This window comes from Dromaius novaehollandiae, chromosome 33 (genome assembly GCF_036370855.1).
Source record: "Dromaius novaehollandiae isolate bDroNov1 chromosome 33, bDroNov1.hap1, whole genome shotgun sequence".
Lineage (NCBI taxonomy): Eukaryota > Metazoa > Chordata > Aves > Casuariiformes > Dromaiidae > Dromaius > Dromaius novaehollandiae.
In genome coordinates this window covers 1,225,845-1,242,531 of record NC_088127.1, presented here as the reverse complement: position 1 = coordinate 1,242,531, position 16,687 = coordinate 1,225,845, and the positions used below count along the sequence as shown (strand labels likewise).

The 16,687-nt window shown below is 64.1% G+C and overlaps 4 protein-coding genes across 14 annotated transcripts in view; 2 read left to right on the top strand and 2 right to left on the bottom strand.

The window, feature by feature from the left end:
- Window positions 1-68: 68 nt before the first annotated feature.
- On the bottom strand, window positions 69-2,456 carry YIPF2 (Yip1 domain family member 2). Of its 3 annotated transcripts, none has more exons than XM_026118353.2 (10): window positions 2,329-2,456; window positions 1,871-1,915; window positions 1,638-1,780; window positions 1,465-1,551; window positions 1,271-1,358; window positions 1,048-1,164; window positions 792-958; window positions 532-714; window positions 339-463; window positions 69-253 (listed from the first exon to the last, which is right to left on the bottom strand). In XM_026118353.2, the coding sequence occupies exons 2-10, from the start codon at window positions 1,899-1,901 to the stop codon at window positions 241-243; spliced, it is 954 nt and encodes a 317-aa protein (XP_025974138.2). In that variant the 5' UTR covers window positions 1,902-1,915; window positions 2,329-2,456; the 3' UTR covers window positions 69-240. The 3 variants fall into 3 exon arrangements, with proteins under 3 accessions (XP_025974138.2, XP_064355252.1, XP_064355253.1); XM_064499182.1 differs by having other exon boundaries at window positions 2,352-2,453; XM_064499183.1 differs by lacking the exon at window positions 2,329-2,456 and adding an exon at window positions 2,244-2,280.
- Window positions 2,457-2,584: 128 nt separating this feature from the next.
- Window positions 2,585-4,108, top strand: TIMM29 (translocase of inner mitochondrial membrane 29). The gene is made up of 2 exons (XM_064499187.1): window positions 2,585-2,740; window positions 3,376-4,108. The coding sequence occupies exons 1-2, from the start codon at window positions 2,593-2,595 to the stop codon at window positions 4,011-4,013; spliced, it is 786 nt and encodes a 261-aa protein (XP_064355257.1). The 5' UTR covers window positions 2,585-2,592; the 3' UTR covers window positions 4,014-4,108.
- A 3,550-nt stretch (window positions 4,109-7,658) lies between these two features.
- On the bottom strand, window positions 7,659-9,267 carry LOC112994158 (uncharacterized). The gene is made up of 5 exons (XM_026118332.2): window positions 9,185-9,267; window positions 8,562-8,745; window positions 8,353-8,464; window positions 8,126-8,269; window positions 7,659-7,951 (listed from the first exon to the last, which is right to left on the bottom strand). The coding sequence occupies exons 1-5, from the start codon at window positions 9,244-9,246 to the stop codon at window positions 7,659-7,661; spliced, it is 795 nt and encodes a 264-aa protein (XP_025974117.2). The 5' UTR covers window positions 9,247-9,267.
- A 775-nt stretch (window positions 9,268-10,042) lies between these two features.
- The window catches only part of SMARCA4 (SWI/SNF related, matrix associated, actin dependent regulator of chromatin, subfamily a, member 4), a 35,392-nt gene continuing 28,747 nt past the window's right edge, over window positions 10,043-16,687 (top strand). For all 9 annotated transcript variants that reach the window (XM_064499303.1, XM_064499302.1, XM_064499301.1 and 6 more), the window contains exons 1-2: window positions 10,043-10,242; window positions 14,603-14,698. The gene's annotated coding sequence lies outside the window, so the exon portion shown is untranslated. The remainder of the gene's footprint in view (window positions 10,243-14,602; window positions 14,699-16,687) is intronic.

Genomic DNA, 16,687 nt, shown 5'->3' with positions numbered 1-16,687 from the left:
TTCCCGTGTTCCCAGCCCGCCCTTCCCCAGGCCCTTCGCTCCCGGCGGGAGACAACGCGGGTCGCCAGGCGGGGACAGCCCCGGCTTTATTTCGGTCACTGTTTGCATAGAGAAGAGTTGGGGACGGTGCTGTCCCGGCCCGGCGCAGCGTTTGGAGGAGATCCGCCGGGAAGGCAGAGCCGGCGGTGCCGGCACTCGGGGAGGAAACGTCCACGTCCTCGCACGGGGGCCGGAGCCGCGTCACTGCCGCGAGCTGCGGGAAGAGCCGAGGGCGAGGCGGGGTTCGGCCCCCGCGGTGCCGCCCGGGTCAAGGCCGGGGGGCTCGCGGCCCCCCTTACCTGGCCGCCTGGGAGAGGTTGGCGAAGTGCTGGGGCGCGCGGCTGCGGTGGGGCTCGGTCCCCAGCGTGGCGTGGAGCGGCGAGGGGGCCGGGCCGGCGCTTGGCGGCCGCTGGAAAAAATAGAGCTGGGAGGGGAAAAAGGGGGGTCAGCAGAGCCCCCGGAGCCGCGGTGCCCGGCCGCGGCGCGCCGTACCTTGCAGCAGACGGCGAGGAGGGCGTGCAGGGCGACGACGGCAGCCAGCAGGGCCAGGGCGGCCGCCCGGCCGTCGGCCCGCACCAGCGGCCAGAAGGTGAGCGCCAGCACCGAGGCCGAGAGCAGCGCGGCCACGGCCAGCAGCAGCCACTGCAGCCAGGCGGCCGGGATCAGCCACAGCACCTGCGGGGACGCGGCGTCAGCCCCGCCAAGGCGATACGGCCCCCCGCCGCCGCCGCACGCCGTCCCCGGGGACTCACCGCCGCGGGGATGTAGGCGAAGAGCGAGTAGCCGTAGACGCAGACCGTCTCCAGGAAGCTGTAGGTGCCGGCGCGCGCCCCGGAGCCCTGCCGCCACCGCAGGTACCCCCAGAGCGCCAGCGGCACCAGCCACGCGTAGCAGTAGACCACGGTGGCCGCGATGGTGACTGGGGAGGGGACGGTGGGGGTCAGGGCAAGGCCCGTCCCCTCCCCGAGCCGGGGGATGGCGGCGCCGGGTCCCCCCGGGGCCTCGCACCTTTGTGGAACTGGGGGCTGTAGTGGAAGGAGGGGGACGCCCGCTTCTCCGGCAGGTGGGACAAGTTGCCGCTGATGGCCAGGGCGAAGACGAGGGTGGCGCAGATCCAGAAGGGCCCTGGGGGACAAGATGCAGTAAGGGAGGAGCCCCCCCACCCCGCGCCACGAGGGAAGGAGCCGGCTCTTCCCCAGCCGCAGTCCCGGCCCGGCAGCTACCGGCTCACCGTAGAGGTCGGGGTTATTCCGCAGGTGGTGCCGCACAAAGTTCCTCCCCGGCAGTGGCGTCACGGAGCCCTTGATCCTGTCCAGCACCTGCCGGGGGGGACATGGCAGGCGCCTCAGCCGGAGCGGCGGGAGCCAATTCCCGTGAGGAGCCGATTCCCGCACGGAGCCGCGTCCGGCCGGCGGCGCCCACTACCTGGTGGGTGTCGACGTCGAAGAAGGCCTGGTAGTACTCGAAGGTCCAGAAGCTGCGCGGCTGCTTCTGCTTCTGCCCGCCAAGGAGCTGCGGGGAGGCGGCGGCTGTGAGCCGGGGCCGGCGGAGGAGCCCAACCAGGGCCCCGGGGCCCCCTCACCCCGGTGCCCCCTCACCTCGGCGTTGTCGGCGTCCTCGCCCGGCTCGGCCTCCTCGTAGCCGGGCCCCACGTCCAGGGCCGTGTGGCTCGGCCGCTCGCTTGCGCTGGCCGTCGTGGCGCCGGGGGCGGCTGCCAGCAGCTCCGCGGCCTCCTCGAACTCTGCATGGGACGGGGTGGGTCGGGACATGGCGGGGCCAAACCGGACCCCCGGCACCGGGGGGGGACACGGAGGGCCGCGGGGAGACTCACCAGGGAAGCGGAGCTCGTCGGATGCAGCCATGGCGGAGCCACTCGCTGCGGGAGCGAAATGTGATGCGGTTGGGGCGGCTCCTCCCGGGTCAGGACCCCCCCCCGGGACCGGGACCCCCATATCCCCCTGGGGACCCCCGGGTCTGGACCGGGACCTCCTCCCCCGGGACCGGGATTCCCCCCCGGGACCCCCATATCCCCCTGGGGACCCCCGGGTCTGGACCGGGACCTCCTCCCCCGGGACCAGGATTCCCCCCCCGGGACCCCCATATCCCCCTGGGGACCCCTGGGCCGGGACTGGGACCGGGACTCCCCCCTCCCCGGGACCGGCACCCCCGGGACCCCCCCGGAACCCCCGCGCCCTCCCCGGCACCGGCATCGCCAGCCCCAGAATCAGGTCCCGGTGTCCCCGGCCCGGCCCCCTCCCGGGCCCCCCGGTTTCCCCCCGGCCCCGGAACCTCGGTGGCCCCGGCCCCGGTACCCGGCCCGGCCCCGCGGACGTGGCTCCCCCCCGCCTCCGCCGCCGCGATGGTCCCGCCCGGTCCGTCCCCGTGTGCGGCCCCCCCGGCCCCGCCTCCCCCGCGCCCCGCCCACGTGGTTCCACCCCCCCCTCGGCTGCCGCCGCGATGGTCCCGCCCGGTCCGTCCCCGTGTGCGGCCCCCCCGGCCCCGCCTCCCCCGCGCCCCGCCCTCGTGGTTCCACCCCCCCCCGCTGCCACCGCGATGGTCCCGCCCGGTCCGTCCCCGTGTGCGGCCCGGCCGGAGTCGCTTCCGGCGTCTCCCGCGGCCATGGCGGCGCCGGGGGAGGCGGCGGCGGCGGCGCCCGGGGGCAGCAGCGGGCTCCGGGGGCGGATCGCGGAGAGCCGCGCCGGTGAGGGCGGCCGGGGCGGCCGGGGGGGGGGAGCGTGGGTCCGCGGGGGGGCCCGGACTCCTGGGTCCATTGAAGGGGGGGGCCCGGACACCTGGGTCCATTGAAGGGGTTGGGGGGGGCCCCGGACACCTGGGCCCATTGAAGGGGATGGGGGGGTCCCCGGACACCTGGGCCCATTGAAGGGGATGGGGGGGGCTGCCCGGACTTCTGGGTCCGCAGGGACCTGGGGGGGGGGGATGACAGGGGGCGGCCAGACCCCTGGGACCACGGGGGCTCGGGGGGGGGGGGGGAAGAAGGCAGCGGCATCCCCGGACACCTCGGTTCCCTGAAGGGAAGGGGGGTCCCCGGACTCCTGGGTCCATTGAAGGGGATGGGGGAGGAGAAGGCAGGGGGGTCTCTGGACGCCTGAGTCCGTGGGGGCCCGGGGGGGGGATGACGGGCCCCTGGGTCCCCGGGGGGGGGATGACGGGGGTGGCCGGACGCCTGGGGCCGGGGGAGCCCGGGGGGGGATGACGGGGGGCAGCCGGACCCCTGGGTCCGTGGGGGCCGGGGGGGGGGATGACGGGGGGCGGCCGGACCCCTGGGGCCGGGGGCAGCCGGAGCCGCCCCCGTGGGCTGACGGCGCGGCGGCGCAGGGCGCTGGTGGCGGGGGCTGCTGCAGGACTACGCGGAGGCGGCGCGGGAAGTGGCGCAGGGGGCTCGGCGCCGGCCCGGCCGGGCCGCCGGCTGCCTGGCCCTGCTGGCCGGCGCGGCCGCCTGCGGTGCCGCCGTGCCCGGCGCCGGCTCCTTCGAGGCGGCGCTGCTGGAGGCCGCCGGCTCCCTGCTGCTGCTCTCGCCCTGGACCCGCAGCGGCGTCTCCGAGGGGCACGTCCAGCGCCTGCTGCGGCTGCGGGACCGCGGGCAGCTGCGCTACCGCAACCTCGTCTTCTTCGCGCTGGTCTACGAGGCGCCGTTCGACGCCGAGGCCGCGCTCTACCTGGCGCGGTGCCGCTACCTGCAGCCGCGCTGGCGCGAGCTCCCGGGCCACCTGCTCGACGTGGGCTTCTGGGGACGCTGGTGGGTTCTGCGCGCCAGGATGCGGGACTGCGACGTCAACGAGGAGGAGTTCCGCCGCCTCCCCGAGCGCCTGCGCGCCGTCTCCTACCACCACCTCCACTCCGAGGCCAACGAGAGGCTCTTCGAGGAGAAGTACAAGCCCGTCGTCCTCACGGAGGAGCAGATCGAGCGAGCGGAGAAGGAGCTGCCGCCATCGCCGGGTGCCTCGGGACGGTGACGCGAGCCGAGGCCGCCCGCCAGGGCCGGCTTCGCGGCGTCCGGGTGTCGCGGTGCGGCCTCGGCGCCGCTCAATAAACGCAGCGGCTGCCTGGACTTGTGCCGCCGCTTTCTTTGCGCCGAGTCTCCAGGTCGTAGCGGAAAGCGCTCGGGCTCCGCGGCCTCCGCCGTCCTGCCGCCTCCGCACGGTGCGGCAGAGGGTGCTGCCGAGCCGAGAGACCGCCGCGGCCCCGCAGAGCCGCGCTCCCCGCCTGCGGCCGCCTCTCCGGCGCGTCCGGAGGGACCTGCGAGTGCCGGGGTGGGGAAAGCCACGCGGGGCCGGTTCGGCAGCCAGCTCTGCTTCTCCTTCAGCGTCAGCGCCCCGGCGTCGCTCCAACACCCTGCCGGGCTCCCTGCACCCCCTTAACTATCGCTTAACCATTTATTCAGACATCTGTTATTCAACATTAACCCCTTATGGGTTATTTATGGCCGGTGTCTAGCACGGAGCGCGGCGGTGCGCTTTCTGGGTCACCAGCGGCTGCTGCCGGGTTGTTTTGTATCCGGTTTCGGGGTTTGTTCCTGTCAAATATCAGGGCAAATCCCCGCTGGACCGTCTCCCCAGCGAGCATTTCCCTCCACCGTCGGCCACTTGTTTTGGTGCCGCTTGCCGGAGCAGAGCATCGCCGAGCTCCGAAATCCGTGGAAATGGGCCGCGGTTCGAGGCGCGGGGGCGAGACGGGCAGCGCCACCCCGGGAGCTTCGTCTCCCCAGGGAACTTCTGGTGCCCGCGGAGGGCTTGTGGGGCGAGGGGTGCTCCCGTGTCCCCCCCCCGTGTCCCCCCCCATGTCCCCCCGTGTCCCCGCGCTGCTCCGCCCTTGCAAAGCTGCTCCGTCACACCAGCCTTGGCGCAAACCTTTGCATCTCCCTAAACCTGAATCTGCAGCTTGAAATCTTTTGTTTTGGGGTTATTTTGTTTTTTGAGAAGGGACCCGGCGCCGTTGGGGGTTTCTGCCCGCGGCGTCGCTGCTCCCCGTCTTCGCGGTGCTGCACCGGTCCCCGGAGACGGCGCGACGTCCCCGCGAAGACGAAGGTGATTTTAACAGGGTCTAACGTTGCCATGGAGACGGCGGCTCCCACCGCTATTAGCCGTAATCGCGTCTGCTGTTATCCCGGGGAAAGGAGCGCGGAGGAATTAATTTATGGGGGCGGCCAGGACCGGGGCGGTTTGGGGGGACGTGAGGTTTCCACGGCGGCACCTCGGTCCGAGGCCCCGGCTGCCCCGCGCCGGGGAGGTTCCCGCGGCCGATCCCGTTCCCGCGGCCGATCCCGCGCTCGGATTCGGGAGGAGCCACGGTCCTGGGAATTAATCCAGGTCCCGGGAAACCGCCGGCGAGTCGGCCCCAGCCATGGAAACGTGTCGCGCGGACGCGGCTCTGGCTTAATTAGCGGCATTGCCAGGAAACGCTAATTATAGCCGGCGCGGGGGCTCGTGCCAGGGAGTTACGGCGCTTGGCGCGCGGCTCGCTGCTTGGCTCGATCCTCTCGCCGTCTCTCCCAGCCGCTTACCAGCCTTTGAGGAAACGAAGCTGGAAGCCGGAGCGCGCGCCGGGAGGGGCCGGCGGCGGCGGTGGCTCTTCCCGGCTGGCGCTGGAAAACACGGGAAAACCCCGCCGCTTCCCCCCCGCCGGCAGCCGTGACCCCGCTGCGGCCGCGGGCTGCTGGGACGCCCGATCTCGGCTTTTCCCACAAACTCTGCCCTGGTGCTCGCGCTGCCTTTTCCCAGGCTCGTCTCGCTGGCTTCCTCCCTGCGGCGGGGCTGGGAAGTCCGGGATGCTCCCGTGGTTTCCCTCCCCCGGGCCCCCCCGCCGTCCCCTCGCTGCCTGGGAACCCCCTTCTTTTGGGGCCGAACGCTTGGAAAACGCAAGCCCGAGAAGCCGGGAGCGTTTACGGTTCACGGGAACGCGGCTGCTCCTCCCGTTTCGACCCCGTTTCCTCGCTTTCTGTCCGGCTGAGAAGGGGAACGGGATTCCTGGGCTCTGCGGCGCCGGGTCCCGTTAAAGCCGCTTCGGGTCGGCGCCGGCCCGGTTCACGCACCGGATGGTGCTGACGGCCCCCCGCGTCGAGCGACTCCCTCCCAAAAAATCCCTGTTCTGGCAAGTGTGTCCTAAAGCGGCGACAGCCGGCCCCGGATTTGGGGTGATTTGCCTAAGGAACGGCACCCGGGCGCGCGGCAGGACTGCGCTTTTCTCCTGCGTTCGCAAACGCTTTTGCACGAACGTCGCTCTCCCCACCCGGCCCCCGGGCTCGGACGGGCTTTGGGCTTAAAAAGCAGAAAACGCATCGGGAAATCGCCGGCCCCGGCGTCGCCTTGGCCCGTCTGGCGTCGGGAAGCGCCCGCGACGCGGCCGGGACGTCGGACGCGCGGACACAGCAGCTGTGTCCGCTCCGGCGCTACTTTTGGGCGCAGCGTCACGGGATGTTTTTATAGCACGTTCCTCCGTCAGAGCCAGCACAATTCAGCTGCTCAATAATAATAATAATAATAATAATGAACATTTGCAGCTTTTTCCCATCTTGCAAACAGTTAATTCTTCTGCACGCTCCCCCGAGTCCGTGTTATTCCTGGCATGAAAACGGCAGAATTAAAGGTGCGTTAAGGCCCACGTTGCACCGAGATTAAGTGTTATAGCTCCGCTTTAAGTAATTTAATACGCCGTGAGCAAGGCGCGGCTCAGGCAAAGCTGGGCCGATGCCCTTCTCTTGCGTGAGCTTAGTTCCCGTGGGGAAACGCGCCGAACGTCTGGCCTTGATAACGTCCCGTGGTCGGTTATCCGCGGCACAGAAATCGGCGTTTGCTTCCCTCGCCCGGCACCGACCTGTGGCCGCCGGCGCCTCGCCGGTTTGGTGCCGCGGTTTGGGGTCACATTTCCTCCGGGGATGCGCTTGCACGGAAACGCGCGTTTTGGGGATTAGCAGGGTTTTGCCTCCGCTTGCCCATCTGCGAAATGGAGGCTGCGGCCGCCGACGCGCCGGCCATCCGTCCTCCTCGCTGCGAGCTATCAGCATTCAACCGATGCGGCAGCCGCGAAAGACGGAGGAGGAAGAGGGGAAAAAATCGATCGGCGATAAACCCGGTCGGCTGCTGTCGCTCCACGTAAATTCTGCGCCGGCAGCAGCTCTTTGGCGACCAACAGGCTTCGAGACAGCGGAGGAGACACACATCTTCCCCATCGAAGTTGGCAGCTCTGCTTAATTCACACTCATTTAATAAGGGCAGGATTTACAGATTCCCCACCACCACCTTTTTCTTTAAATCTCGAGCAAGCACCTACGTTCTCTTTGTGAGATCAGAAAGGAGAGCGGTTTTTGTTGTGAGACAGCAGAAATCGATAGTCTCCCTCGCTGCAGTGAGGATTAATTTTTGGGGCGCCGAGGGAGGCTCGTAAGGCGTTCTGAGCACGGGTCTCGGCAACGTTCAATTAACGACACGGGCGCTGAGCTGGAGTCTAGTGTCGGGGCTTTTCGGGGAATGACCCGGGGGGGGGAACGACCCGAGTAACTCAACTACCCAAATAGCTGCAAAACACGACCTCACATTTGTGCTGGCCGGGCTGACTGGGATTATGCGCTTCTGTCAGACTGGGCTGTAAAACAAACTTTTAAACTAGCTGGCACCAAAAAAGCAACTAGCATCGCCTCGTATTTGCAGACGCTTTATTTTGTAGTACACAGAAACATCAGTGCACACAGAAACGCCCGAGAAAGAGAAGCAGCTGGAGGGACGTGTCCCAAAACAAACAGCCCTCCTCGAGTGAGTCACACGTACGCCTTTCAGCTGTTTTCTCCTGAAAAGTGAGTTTCCTTCCAGCTCTCTGTGCTTTCTCTCTCCGCCTGTTCCTGGTGCTCCTGTGCTCATCCTCTCGCTCCGCTCCTGTCGGTCGTCCTCATCGCGATCACCTTTAGAAAGAAAGGAAGGAATGGCAGGATGAAAGCACCTTCTGCGCCTCCGGGAAGCAGGTTTGGCCGCGCTCATGGCCGCAAATCCCTCCCGCCTCCTCGCCGTCCCCTGGGTCCCTGGCCGCTGCCCCCTGCTAGCGCAGCGCGAGCAGATGGGGCTGCGAAGCCGCGGACCCCAATGAGCCGGCAGCGATCTCTGCATCCGAAAATCCATCCCAGCAAGGCTCTCGGCATGACGCTCCGGCTTCGGAAGAGCTCCGATGTTAGGGGGAGGGATGGGGTCACTTCCCCTCGCGCTGCTGGTCAGCTGGCGCACACCTGGACAAGCAGCGACACTTCCCAAAAATACAGGATTATGTATCTGACGCCTCGAAAAGGCAGGCTTGGAGTTTTCCACTTACTTGGAGCTGGGATTTGGAGGACGTCCACCCCGAAGCAAGGCCGCGCGGCGCTCGGCTCGAAACCCCATGCAGCGTTCGCTCCCGCTCGGTGCCCCAGCGCGGCACGAAGAGCCTTCAGTTACGATTTTGCAGATAAAACATTAAAGTCAGAAACTAGCTACGAAACACAAGTGCTTCTGGGCGAAGGGCCCTGTCCTGGCCCGTTGTACCTCCCTGATTTGCTTGATTTCAGCTGCCAGGACTCGGTTTCTGTCCTTTGCAGCATTTTTCTGTGCTGCCGAAACGGGTGTTGTCCCCCCGATGCGGGCTGAAGGGTCTCCTGTGTCCTTTAGCTGCCTCACAGAGGAGCGGCACCGCTTAATTAGCGTATGTCCAGCGAGCGCTTGGAGCCGCCTGGAAGAGACGGCAGAGCTTCACTGAGCCACACGACCACCCTTGTCCTGGGGCGGCCGGCACGGCCAGGCCAGATCCGGCCCCAGCAACGGGGCTCCTGCTGTTCCTCCTCCTCCAAGACCCCATCCCGCGGGAGACCCCATCCCGGAGGAGACCCCGTCCTGCAGGAGACCCCATCCCACGGGAGACCCCATCCCACGGGAGACCACATCCCGCGGGAGACCCCGTCCTGCAGCACATCCTGCGAGGGCCAGGCTTGGTTCACACACGTCTCCGCACACGGCCCCTGCTCCAAACCCCTCTTCTCCCCACACAGCCCCCTGCTCCCAGCCCCTTCCCCTCACGGACCACCCCCACCTCAGCCCCCCCCTTCCCTCACAGATCCCCCCTTCCCTCGCAGATCCCTCCCCCCAGCCCCTGCCCCCTCACGGACACCCACCTCAGAGCCCCTTCCCCATGGACTTCTTCCCTCATGGACCCCTGTCCTTCATGGACCCCCATCTCAGACCCCCCCCTTTCCCTCATGGACCCCTGTCCCTCACGGACCCCCCCACCTCAGACCCCCCCGTCCCTCATGGACCCCTTTCCCTCATGGACCCCTGTCCCTCACGGACCCCCCCCACCTCAGACCCCCCCCGTCCCTCATGGACCCCCACCTCCCTCGCAGCCCCCCCACCCCTCCCCTTCGCCGCAGTGGCGCGGCCAGTGCGCATGCGCGGAGCCGGAGCCGGGCGGGGGAGGGGGGAGCCGTTGGCGCCGTCAGCGCCGAGCGGCCGGCACGCGGCACGCGCCCCGCTCCCCGCCCCCCCCGCCGGCTTCCCCCCACCCCCCCGGGGCCCCGCCCCCGGCTCTCCTCCCGCCACCCCATTGGCTGCGGCGGGGATGGAGCCAGCGCCAGGGCAGGTTGCGCAGCGCCGATTGGCCGCAGCGCGCGAGGCCGCGCGTGATAGGGAAGCGGGGGGGGGGTGGGGGTGAAAAGCCTGTGGGAGTCTCCCATTGGCTGTCGCGCGGAGAGCTGGTGGGCGGGCCTTCCCCCCCGCCGGCTGGGCCCCGCCTCATCCCATTGGATGGAGAGCGTGCTTGGTTGCCCTCTCCACCAATAGGAGACGCTCTGCCGGGGAGGAGAGGCGGGTTCCGCGCGCTCCCATTGGCTGCCGCAGGGAGGGGGGGGGCGGAGGGCAGCACGCGCCCCCTCTCCGCCGCCCTCATTGGCCGCGCTCGCGGAGGGCGCGGCGCCCTATTGGCCGGGCGGGGGCGTGCGCGCGCGCCGGGGAGGGGCGGGGGGAGCGGAGCGGAGCCGCGCACGCGCGCTGGCTGCCTCGCGCGGGGGCGCGCGGGCGGCGGGGGGAGGAGGGGGCGGCGCGCGGCTCCCTCTGCCTCACACACGGCAGCGGCGGCTCCTTTGTTCCCCCCGCGCCGCGCCGCGGGCTCGCCCGCCCCCGCGCCGCGCCCCGCCGGGGATGGACCCCGCCAGCGGCCGCTCCGGCGACGAGCGCGGTAAGGGCGGCCGGGGGCCTGTCACGGCGCCCGGGCCGGTGCCTCGTTGAATGGGACCGGCGGGGGGAGGCGCTGGGGATGGGGGGGGGCGCTACGGCGGCCCCGGAGGGTCACGCGAGCTCGGCGTCGCGCTGCTGCCCATTGTTCGGGGCCGGGGGCGGCCGCGGCGCCCCCATCCCTTCCTCCTCCCCCCCCGCCCCCCCGGGCTCCGGCCCCCCGTGCGGCTCGGTCGTCCCCCCCTTCCCGGGGCCTTTGCAGTCCCGCGCCCTTCCGCCCTGGGGCGCCCTTTCCGCTGCTCCCCCGCTCTGAGCCCCTCCCCCCCCCCCCCGGCATCCATCTTTCATCCCCCCCCCGCCATCCCCCCCCTTTGATTGCCCCCCTCGGCATCCCCCGCCGTCTGATTGCCCCCCCCGGCAGCTGCTGCCCCCCCCCGCGGCATCCCCCCCGCATTTGATTGCCCCCTCCCGTTTGTTTGCCCCCCCAACATCCCCCCTGTCTGATTGCCCCCCCCCGGCATCCCCCCCACGTTTGATTGCCCCCTCCCGTTTGTTTGCCCCCCCAACATCCCCCCCTGTCTGATTGCCCCCCCCACCTCCCCCTATTTGATTCCCTCCCTTTTCATTGCCCCCCCCGCACCCCCCCTTTTCATCACCCCCCCCTTTTCATTGCCCCCCTGCATCTCCCTTTTCTTTGCCCCCCCTTTTCATTGTCCCCTGCATCTCCCCCTTTTCACCCCCCGTTTTCATCACCCCCCCACATTCCCTCCTTTTCATCACCCCTCTGCATCTCCCCGCTTTTCACTGACCCCCCTTCAGCCCCCCCCCATCCTCCCCCTCTGTAGCCCACCTCGGCTTCCTTCCACCGCAGCCTTTCCCCCAGTGCCCCCCTTTTCAGCTCCTCCATCACCCCCCCTTTTCAGCCCCCCCTTGTCCTCCCCAGCCCCCCCCTCAGGCTCCCCCCTCTTGCAGCCCTCCCTCAGCTCCCCCCCTTTCAGCCTCCTTCCTGCAGCCCCCCCAGCTCTTGCATCCCCCCCCAGCACGGTGCCCGCAGCAGGGCCAGCGCGGGTGGGCTCTGCCCCTACTCCCCCCTCCCTCCCCCGCGCTCCTGGCAGGTGGGGCAACGGGGGGGTCAGGAACGCCGCAGTGCTGCCCCCGCCCCGCTCCTCCATCCCTGGCCCCGTCCCGCACCCAGGGCGTCTCTGCCCCCTCCCCGAGCGCTTCCCCCTCCTGGTCCTCCTCCTCCTCCTCCTCCTCCTCCTCCTCTCCCCGCTGCTGCGGCGCTCGTCCTTCTGGAGGACGCTGCTCCTCCGCCCCATGGTGTCACCCCCCCGCTGACCTTCGGGGTCCCCCTGCTCCCCCCCCCGCTGCCCTTCTCCTGCCCCCCCGGCTTCCCAGGCCGGGATCCGTTGCTCCTCGTGCCCTGCTGCCCCTTCCCGGCTTCTCGCTGCCCTCGTCGCTTCCTCCTCCCGCCGCCCGGGTTTCGGCTTCCCCCGCTCTCCGAGGGACCCGCTCCCGAAATACCGACCAGCAGCGGCCCTCCGCCACCGCTGCCGCCCGTCCCCGGGTGGCCGGCTGCCCCTTCCCGCCCCCAAAACCAGCCCTGCCTCTGCCCCCTTCCTGGGGCTGCGGCGTGGGGGGGTATCGCGTCCCCCGGCCACGTCCCCGCCGCGAACACAAAGGCCGCTGGGCAGGGGGGGCCGAGCAGTGGCGAAAAGGAGCTGCCCCCGTCTGCCCCGGGGGTTACGGAGGGGTTTCTGCAGCGCTCGGGAGCAGCCGCCTCGTCCTGCTGGCGCAAAGCCCCCCCGAAGCCCCTGCCCGAGGCCGGGGGGTCTCCGAGCGCGGCTGCAGCTCCGCCGAGCAGCCGGGGCCGGGCGCTCGGCCCTGCTCCTCCATCTGCCGCTTTGGGGGGGGCTCGTCGCCCCGCTGCCGGGTGCGTGGCCTTCGACGACGGCGTCTTTTGTTTCGAGCCGGCGTCTTCCTCCCCGGCGTCTCGGCGACGGAGCCATGGGGGGGTCGTGGGGGTGTTTCTGGTGCCCCCTCGCAAACCGAGGCGCCTTTGAACACAAACATCCCGTTTTTCAGGCACAGCCGATTTTTGATACGCTTGAAAGCTTCACGCGCTCAAACGTTTGAGGCCTTTGAGTTTCAGACAATACCCAGCCTAGGTAATTCTTACCATAAACATGTTCCCGATCCCGATTTTGAAAAAAACCATCATAAACGTCTGCATTGTTCTGGTCCAAAGCGTTTAAACCTCCTGAGACTGAGCGTAGCGTTTTCGTGCTCCAGGCCGACGTGATTTTGAGCGTGCTTTCCTCAGGGATGTGCAGAAGTGACAGGGGTTTCGCCCGGGCTAGGAGTTTTTGGCCGGTTTTCTCTTTTTCCTGATTGGCGGGCGCCGAGCGCGCCTGGAGTTTGCTTTGGCTTCTCGGCGCGGCGGCGAGGAAGCGGTGCGGGCGCTCGGATCGGAGCGGGCTCCGCCGAGCCGCCTGCCATTGAAACGTGAAAGAAGATGGGCAAGTTAGCTGAGCGAATCTGCTAATTTTCTGCGTTAAAATAATTTCTATTTTCCTCCTTCGGAGATCAGAATCTAAAGAGAAGCAGAAGTGGGGATATAATTAAAGGATTTGCGCAGCTGTTTTTTAAAATTCATGAGTTGCATTAAGATCCTCCAAGAAATGAGTGGCTTTTAAGTGTCTGTGGCGCATTTGATTACCTTTCTACGCAGGTTGAGCTTTCAGTGTTGTCGAATGTGCGCATTGCAACGCCGAGAGTTTAGAAAAGCTCATCCCAAATGGGACCTCCGTGGCCTATTTTAGCGTTTACAGGTAGGATTTTCACGGCGTGGGGAAGTAACGCAGCCAGAGCCTGTGGGTATCTTTGGGAATCCCATCGTGCACGGAAGGCAGTGCTGATACTGCAAAGAGGAAAACGTCTCTTTATTCTTGTATTTTAACGAATTTAAATCATTCTCAAGGGTTTAAAACCTTCCCGTGTTTTCTGATAAAAATTCTGTTAACCTTTTCCCTCTATACAAGAAAACAGATGCTTTAGTGGGTAACTGCCGATTGCAAGCACTGGGTTTGGTTTAACAAAATAAAGAGATTGTGTTTTCAAGGAAGCACGTTTTCTTTCCGACTAGATGATCGCAGTAGCCTATTCTGGCGTTACACTTTACGAAAAAGCGCTGAAAAGCCCCGTAAATAGGAAAAATAAGCAAACCCACCCATGACAAATGACTAAAAATTAATTAAGGAAAGCTTTTTTTCGTCTGTAATCAAGGGCTTAATAACAATTCCCAGCCTCTGATCTATTTTTTAAATCAAATTACGGTTGTGAAAACAAATCAGATGCATTCTGGAAGCGCAGAAGTGTGTGAAATTTGTTGCCTTAACAAACGCAAAGGTTATTAATTTTAATTCCTACACAGGCGGCGAATATTGGGTATTTACAGTGCCGTAGCGCCAGACATCTGGGCTGAGATCGGGCTGGTGCTGCGCCTGTGCGGACGCAGGACGTGCTCCCGTCCTTCTCCGTCTCAAACCCCCTCGCGTCTCCCGGGAGCGGGGAAGGGGAGGGAGGCGAGTGCACACGCACGATTTAATTGGGACGTTTTGGTTTTGCAGTCGCGCGGATAAAGGAGGAGCCTCCCCACTTGCGCTTCCCCGTCGCCCGGGCCGCAGCGGCGCGGGGAGGCTCGGGGGGGCCGCAGTGGGGGACGCTTGCCCCGCTCCAAGGCAGCCCTCGCGCGCTCGTACCCAAGGGGCAGCCCGCGGCCTCGCCGCACGTGTCCGCGGCGGCTTCGTCTTAACCGGTTAACGTGGCTTGAGAACCAAACGGCGTTTGCAGCTGGGAGCGGGGAAGGGAGAGCGATCGCGGTGTTTTGCGTGGCTTCCTCCAATTTGTGACGTTATTTCTAGCATGGGGGTCCCAAGGAGCTCAGCTCTGAACCCCGTCGCGTGAGACGCCGAGCGAACATGGACCAAAAGGACGGTCTCTTCCCCAGCGGGTTTATAATCCGAGACGAGAAGCGGGACAGGCAGACGAGGGAGGAGCTGCGTTCCCGGCTCCAGCACCTTTGTGCAAGGAGTTAACCTGCCCATGAGTGAATTTCCAGAACGCCGTCGCGTTGGTCGTTACCCGTCGGAATTTGTTCGTGTCTTTAATGGGCTGACGAGCGCACGTGTCGTTACTACGTGCTCATGCGCCTGTGCATCCGACCCTTCGGAGGGTCAGCGAAATGCTCCGTTCCCCGCCACGGGACCTCGAGCGGGATGCCCCCGTCGTTTTGGCCACCGCGCAGTAGAAATATGGGTTGAATAAATAAAGTTGTTTACTAATTGTCATTTTTCTCTCTGCAGCGCTACGTTAAAAACTTGTAATCCTGAGACCTCAACTGCCCCTCGTCGCCACGCTGTCACTGTGCTGTGAGATATTGGAGACCTCAATGTCCATAGGTACGTTCCAGATCGCCAGGTGCCTTATTCCCCGTCTCTGTTCCACAAGGAATACTTCACACTGCCTAAGCTACGTTTTGTGGCCCTGATCAGAAATGTCCACGTAGGTGACGTTAAGAAGTCAAATATCTCTTAATTTCAGCCATTAGAAATAAGTATAAAATCCACGTTACCACAATGGACAGATAACGTTTGTGCTGGCCCAGTCCTGGTTCTTCAGGGACACCGGCTGGGTGGCTCTGAGCAGGACAGACCTGCAGTTTTTGCCAGCAAGCACGCTCAATTTGTAATGAGAGAGTACTTCGGAATTCTGTAATGTTCCTTGAAGTACAGTATTTATTTTAGTTTTGTTCTCAAAACAGTAGTTTGTCCTTGAAAGTGTTTGAAACCCTAGTTTGTGCAGCTGGAATATCGTGTTATCTATTAACAGCTAGAGGATGTAATACATAACCTGTGACAGTAAAAATACACCCCTAAATAAATCTTTGCCGTTTGTGAGTTGCAGCTTTGTAGGTCGGCAGCTGCAAGCCACGCGGCTCCCGCTTGAATAGGGCTCAGTCCGCCGTAGGTAAGTGGGTAGTGTCCTTCTGTTCTCGTCAGAATAAATCGTTAAATAGTCCTCATTCATCCGCTCTGGAGAGAGGAGAAGGAGACAGCTTTTAGGGTTTTGGTTTTTTTCTTATGGGAGTGGGGGGAAAAGGGTTCTGAAGGGCTGGAAGGACATGTGAATACAAAGAAATTAGCTTGGATACAAAGAAATTAGCTTGGATACAAAGAAATTAGCTTGGATACAAATACCTGGCTTCTGTCTTAAGACAAACTCATAGAGATTGTAACTCTCTGGCTTTCTGTGAGCAGGCTTGCTCTCTTGCTGCTCAACCAAAGTCACTTAACTGTGAAAATATGAAACTGAAACTGTAAAAGAAACAAGTTTCATAGTAACTGTTACTGGCAGAACTGTAGCTGGCAGAAATACGCATCTGCAAGCATTGTGCCATCATGTAACTGCAAAAATTAGTGGAAATGGATGCAACCAGTAAAACACAATGTTTCTATTCCAGTGACTTGACTTTCTAGGCGGATGTGTAAACCCTGAAGTATTCAACTGGATTCCAGACTTAAAATACTCCTACTGTTCCCACTCTAAGGTTAAGGGAGGTAGCGATCGAAGGATTCAAGAAATAGTCCTCAGTGACATGATTATTTAACATCGCCTTTCTTTTAAGTTGGGGAATTCTAAGCCTGAAGAGCCTTAATGCTTTTTAAAAGCTAAGCAACATGTCTGCGTTCTTTGATACTGTTCCACAAGCAGGATCGCTCATGAAAAAGGCACCCGTGGAACAGAAATGGGCGTACAGCTTTTTAAAAACACTGAATAGATGTTTTAATAGATTAAGGCTGGTGCAGAAAGAGAATCTGCAGGGAGCAAAGTGCCTGGTTTACCCATCACTTCCGTTCTGCAGAATCGCATGCGAGAACGTTTCCTGCCTAGCTGACATACAAATTGCGTGAATGTAGGGCAGTCACGTTGGGTGGCCCTGGCTGTCTCGGGGACTTATCAGTACTGCTGGTAAATTTGCCCCCGCTGATGGCTGCGACTGAACACGTTGCTTTTCATTTTGAGAATCGCTGTAGTTTTTCTCAAGTCTGGGTCTTTAAGCAGGAAGTATCTGGCACAAAATTTGGAGGCAGCTTCCCTTGTTATTTTCTACAGTTCCTTAAAATTATTAGATCTGTTCTCTTGGAACTGTTATGGAGCCGGACAGACCTGGGGGCTTCCTAGCAGGATCAGTGGAAAGCGGAGGGGTTGGACATGCTTTCATTCTGCGTTCTGGCAGATACTGTCCCCTTTTGAGTGAAAACGTTGTAGTGCATGAATTCTCCTTTCTCATGAGCAGATATTAATGCAAGGGTTCGTTTAGTCTGTAAGACACTTTTTTCCCCATCACCTCGTATTTGAGAGAATGCACTTGACTTTTCTCCTGTGCA

Excerpts from the sequence above, each read along its gene's own strand:
- YIPF2 (XM_026118353.2), bottom strand. The coding sequence starts at position 1,901 with ATGGCTGCATCCGACGAGCTCCGCTTCCCTG. Across the intron at positions 1,552-1,637 it reads AGGACGCCGACAACGCCGAG|CTCCTTGGCGGGCAGAAGCA; the intron begins GTGAGGGGGCAC and ends GCCTCCCCGCAG. Across the intron at positions 1,359-1,464 it reads TCGACGTCGACACCCACCAG|GTGCTGGACAGGATCAAGGG; the intron begins GTAGTGGGCGCC and ends CCCCCCCGGCAG.
- TIMM29 (XM_064499187.1), top strand. The coding sequence starts at position 2,593 with ATGGTCCCGCCCGGTCCGTCCCCGTGTGCGGCCCGGCCGGAGTCGCTT. Across the intron at positions 2,741-3,375 it reads GATCGCGGAGAGCCGCGCCG|GGCGCTGGTGGCGGGGGCTG; the intron begins GTGAGGGCGGCC and ends GCGGCGGCGCAG.
- LOC112994158 (XM_026118332.2), bottom strand. The coding sequence starts at position 9,246 with ATGGGGGTCCATGAAGGACAGGGGTCCATGAGGGAAGAAGTCCATGGG. Across the intron at positions 8,746-9,184 it reads CATGGGGAAGGGGCTCTGAG|GCGGCTCCAAGCGCTCGCTG; the intron begins GTGGGTGTCCGT and ends CGTCTCTTCCAG. Across the intron at positions 8,270-8,352 it reads CCTCCAAATCCCAGCTCCAA|GTGTGCGCCAGCTGACCAGC; the intron begins GTAAGTGGAAAA and ends CTGCTTGTCCAG.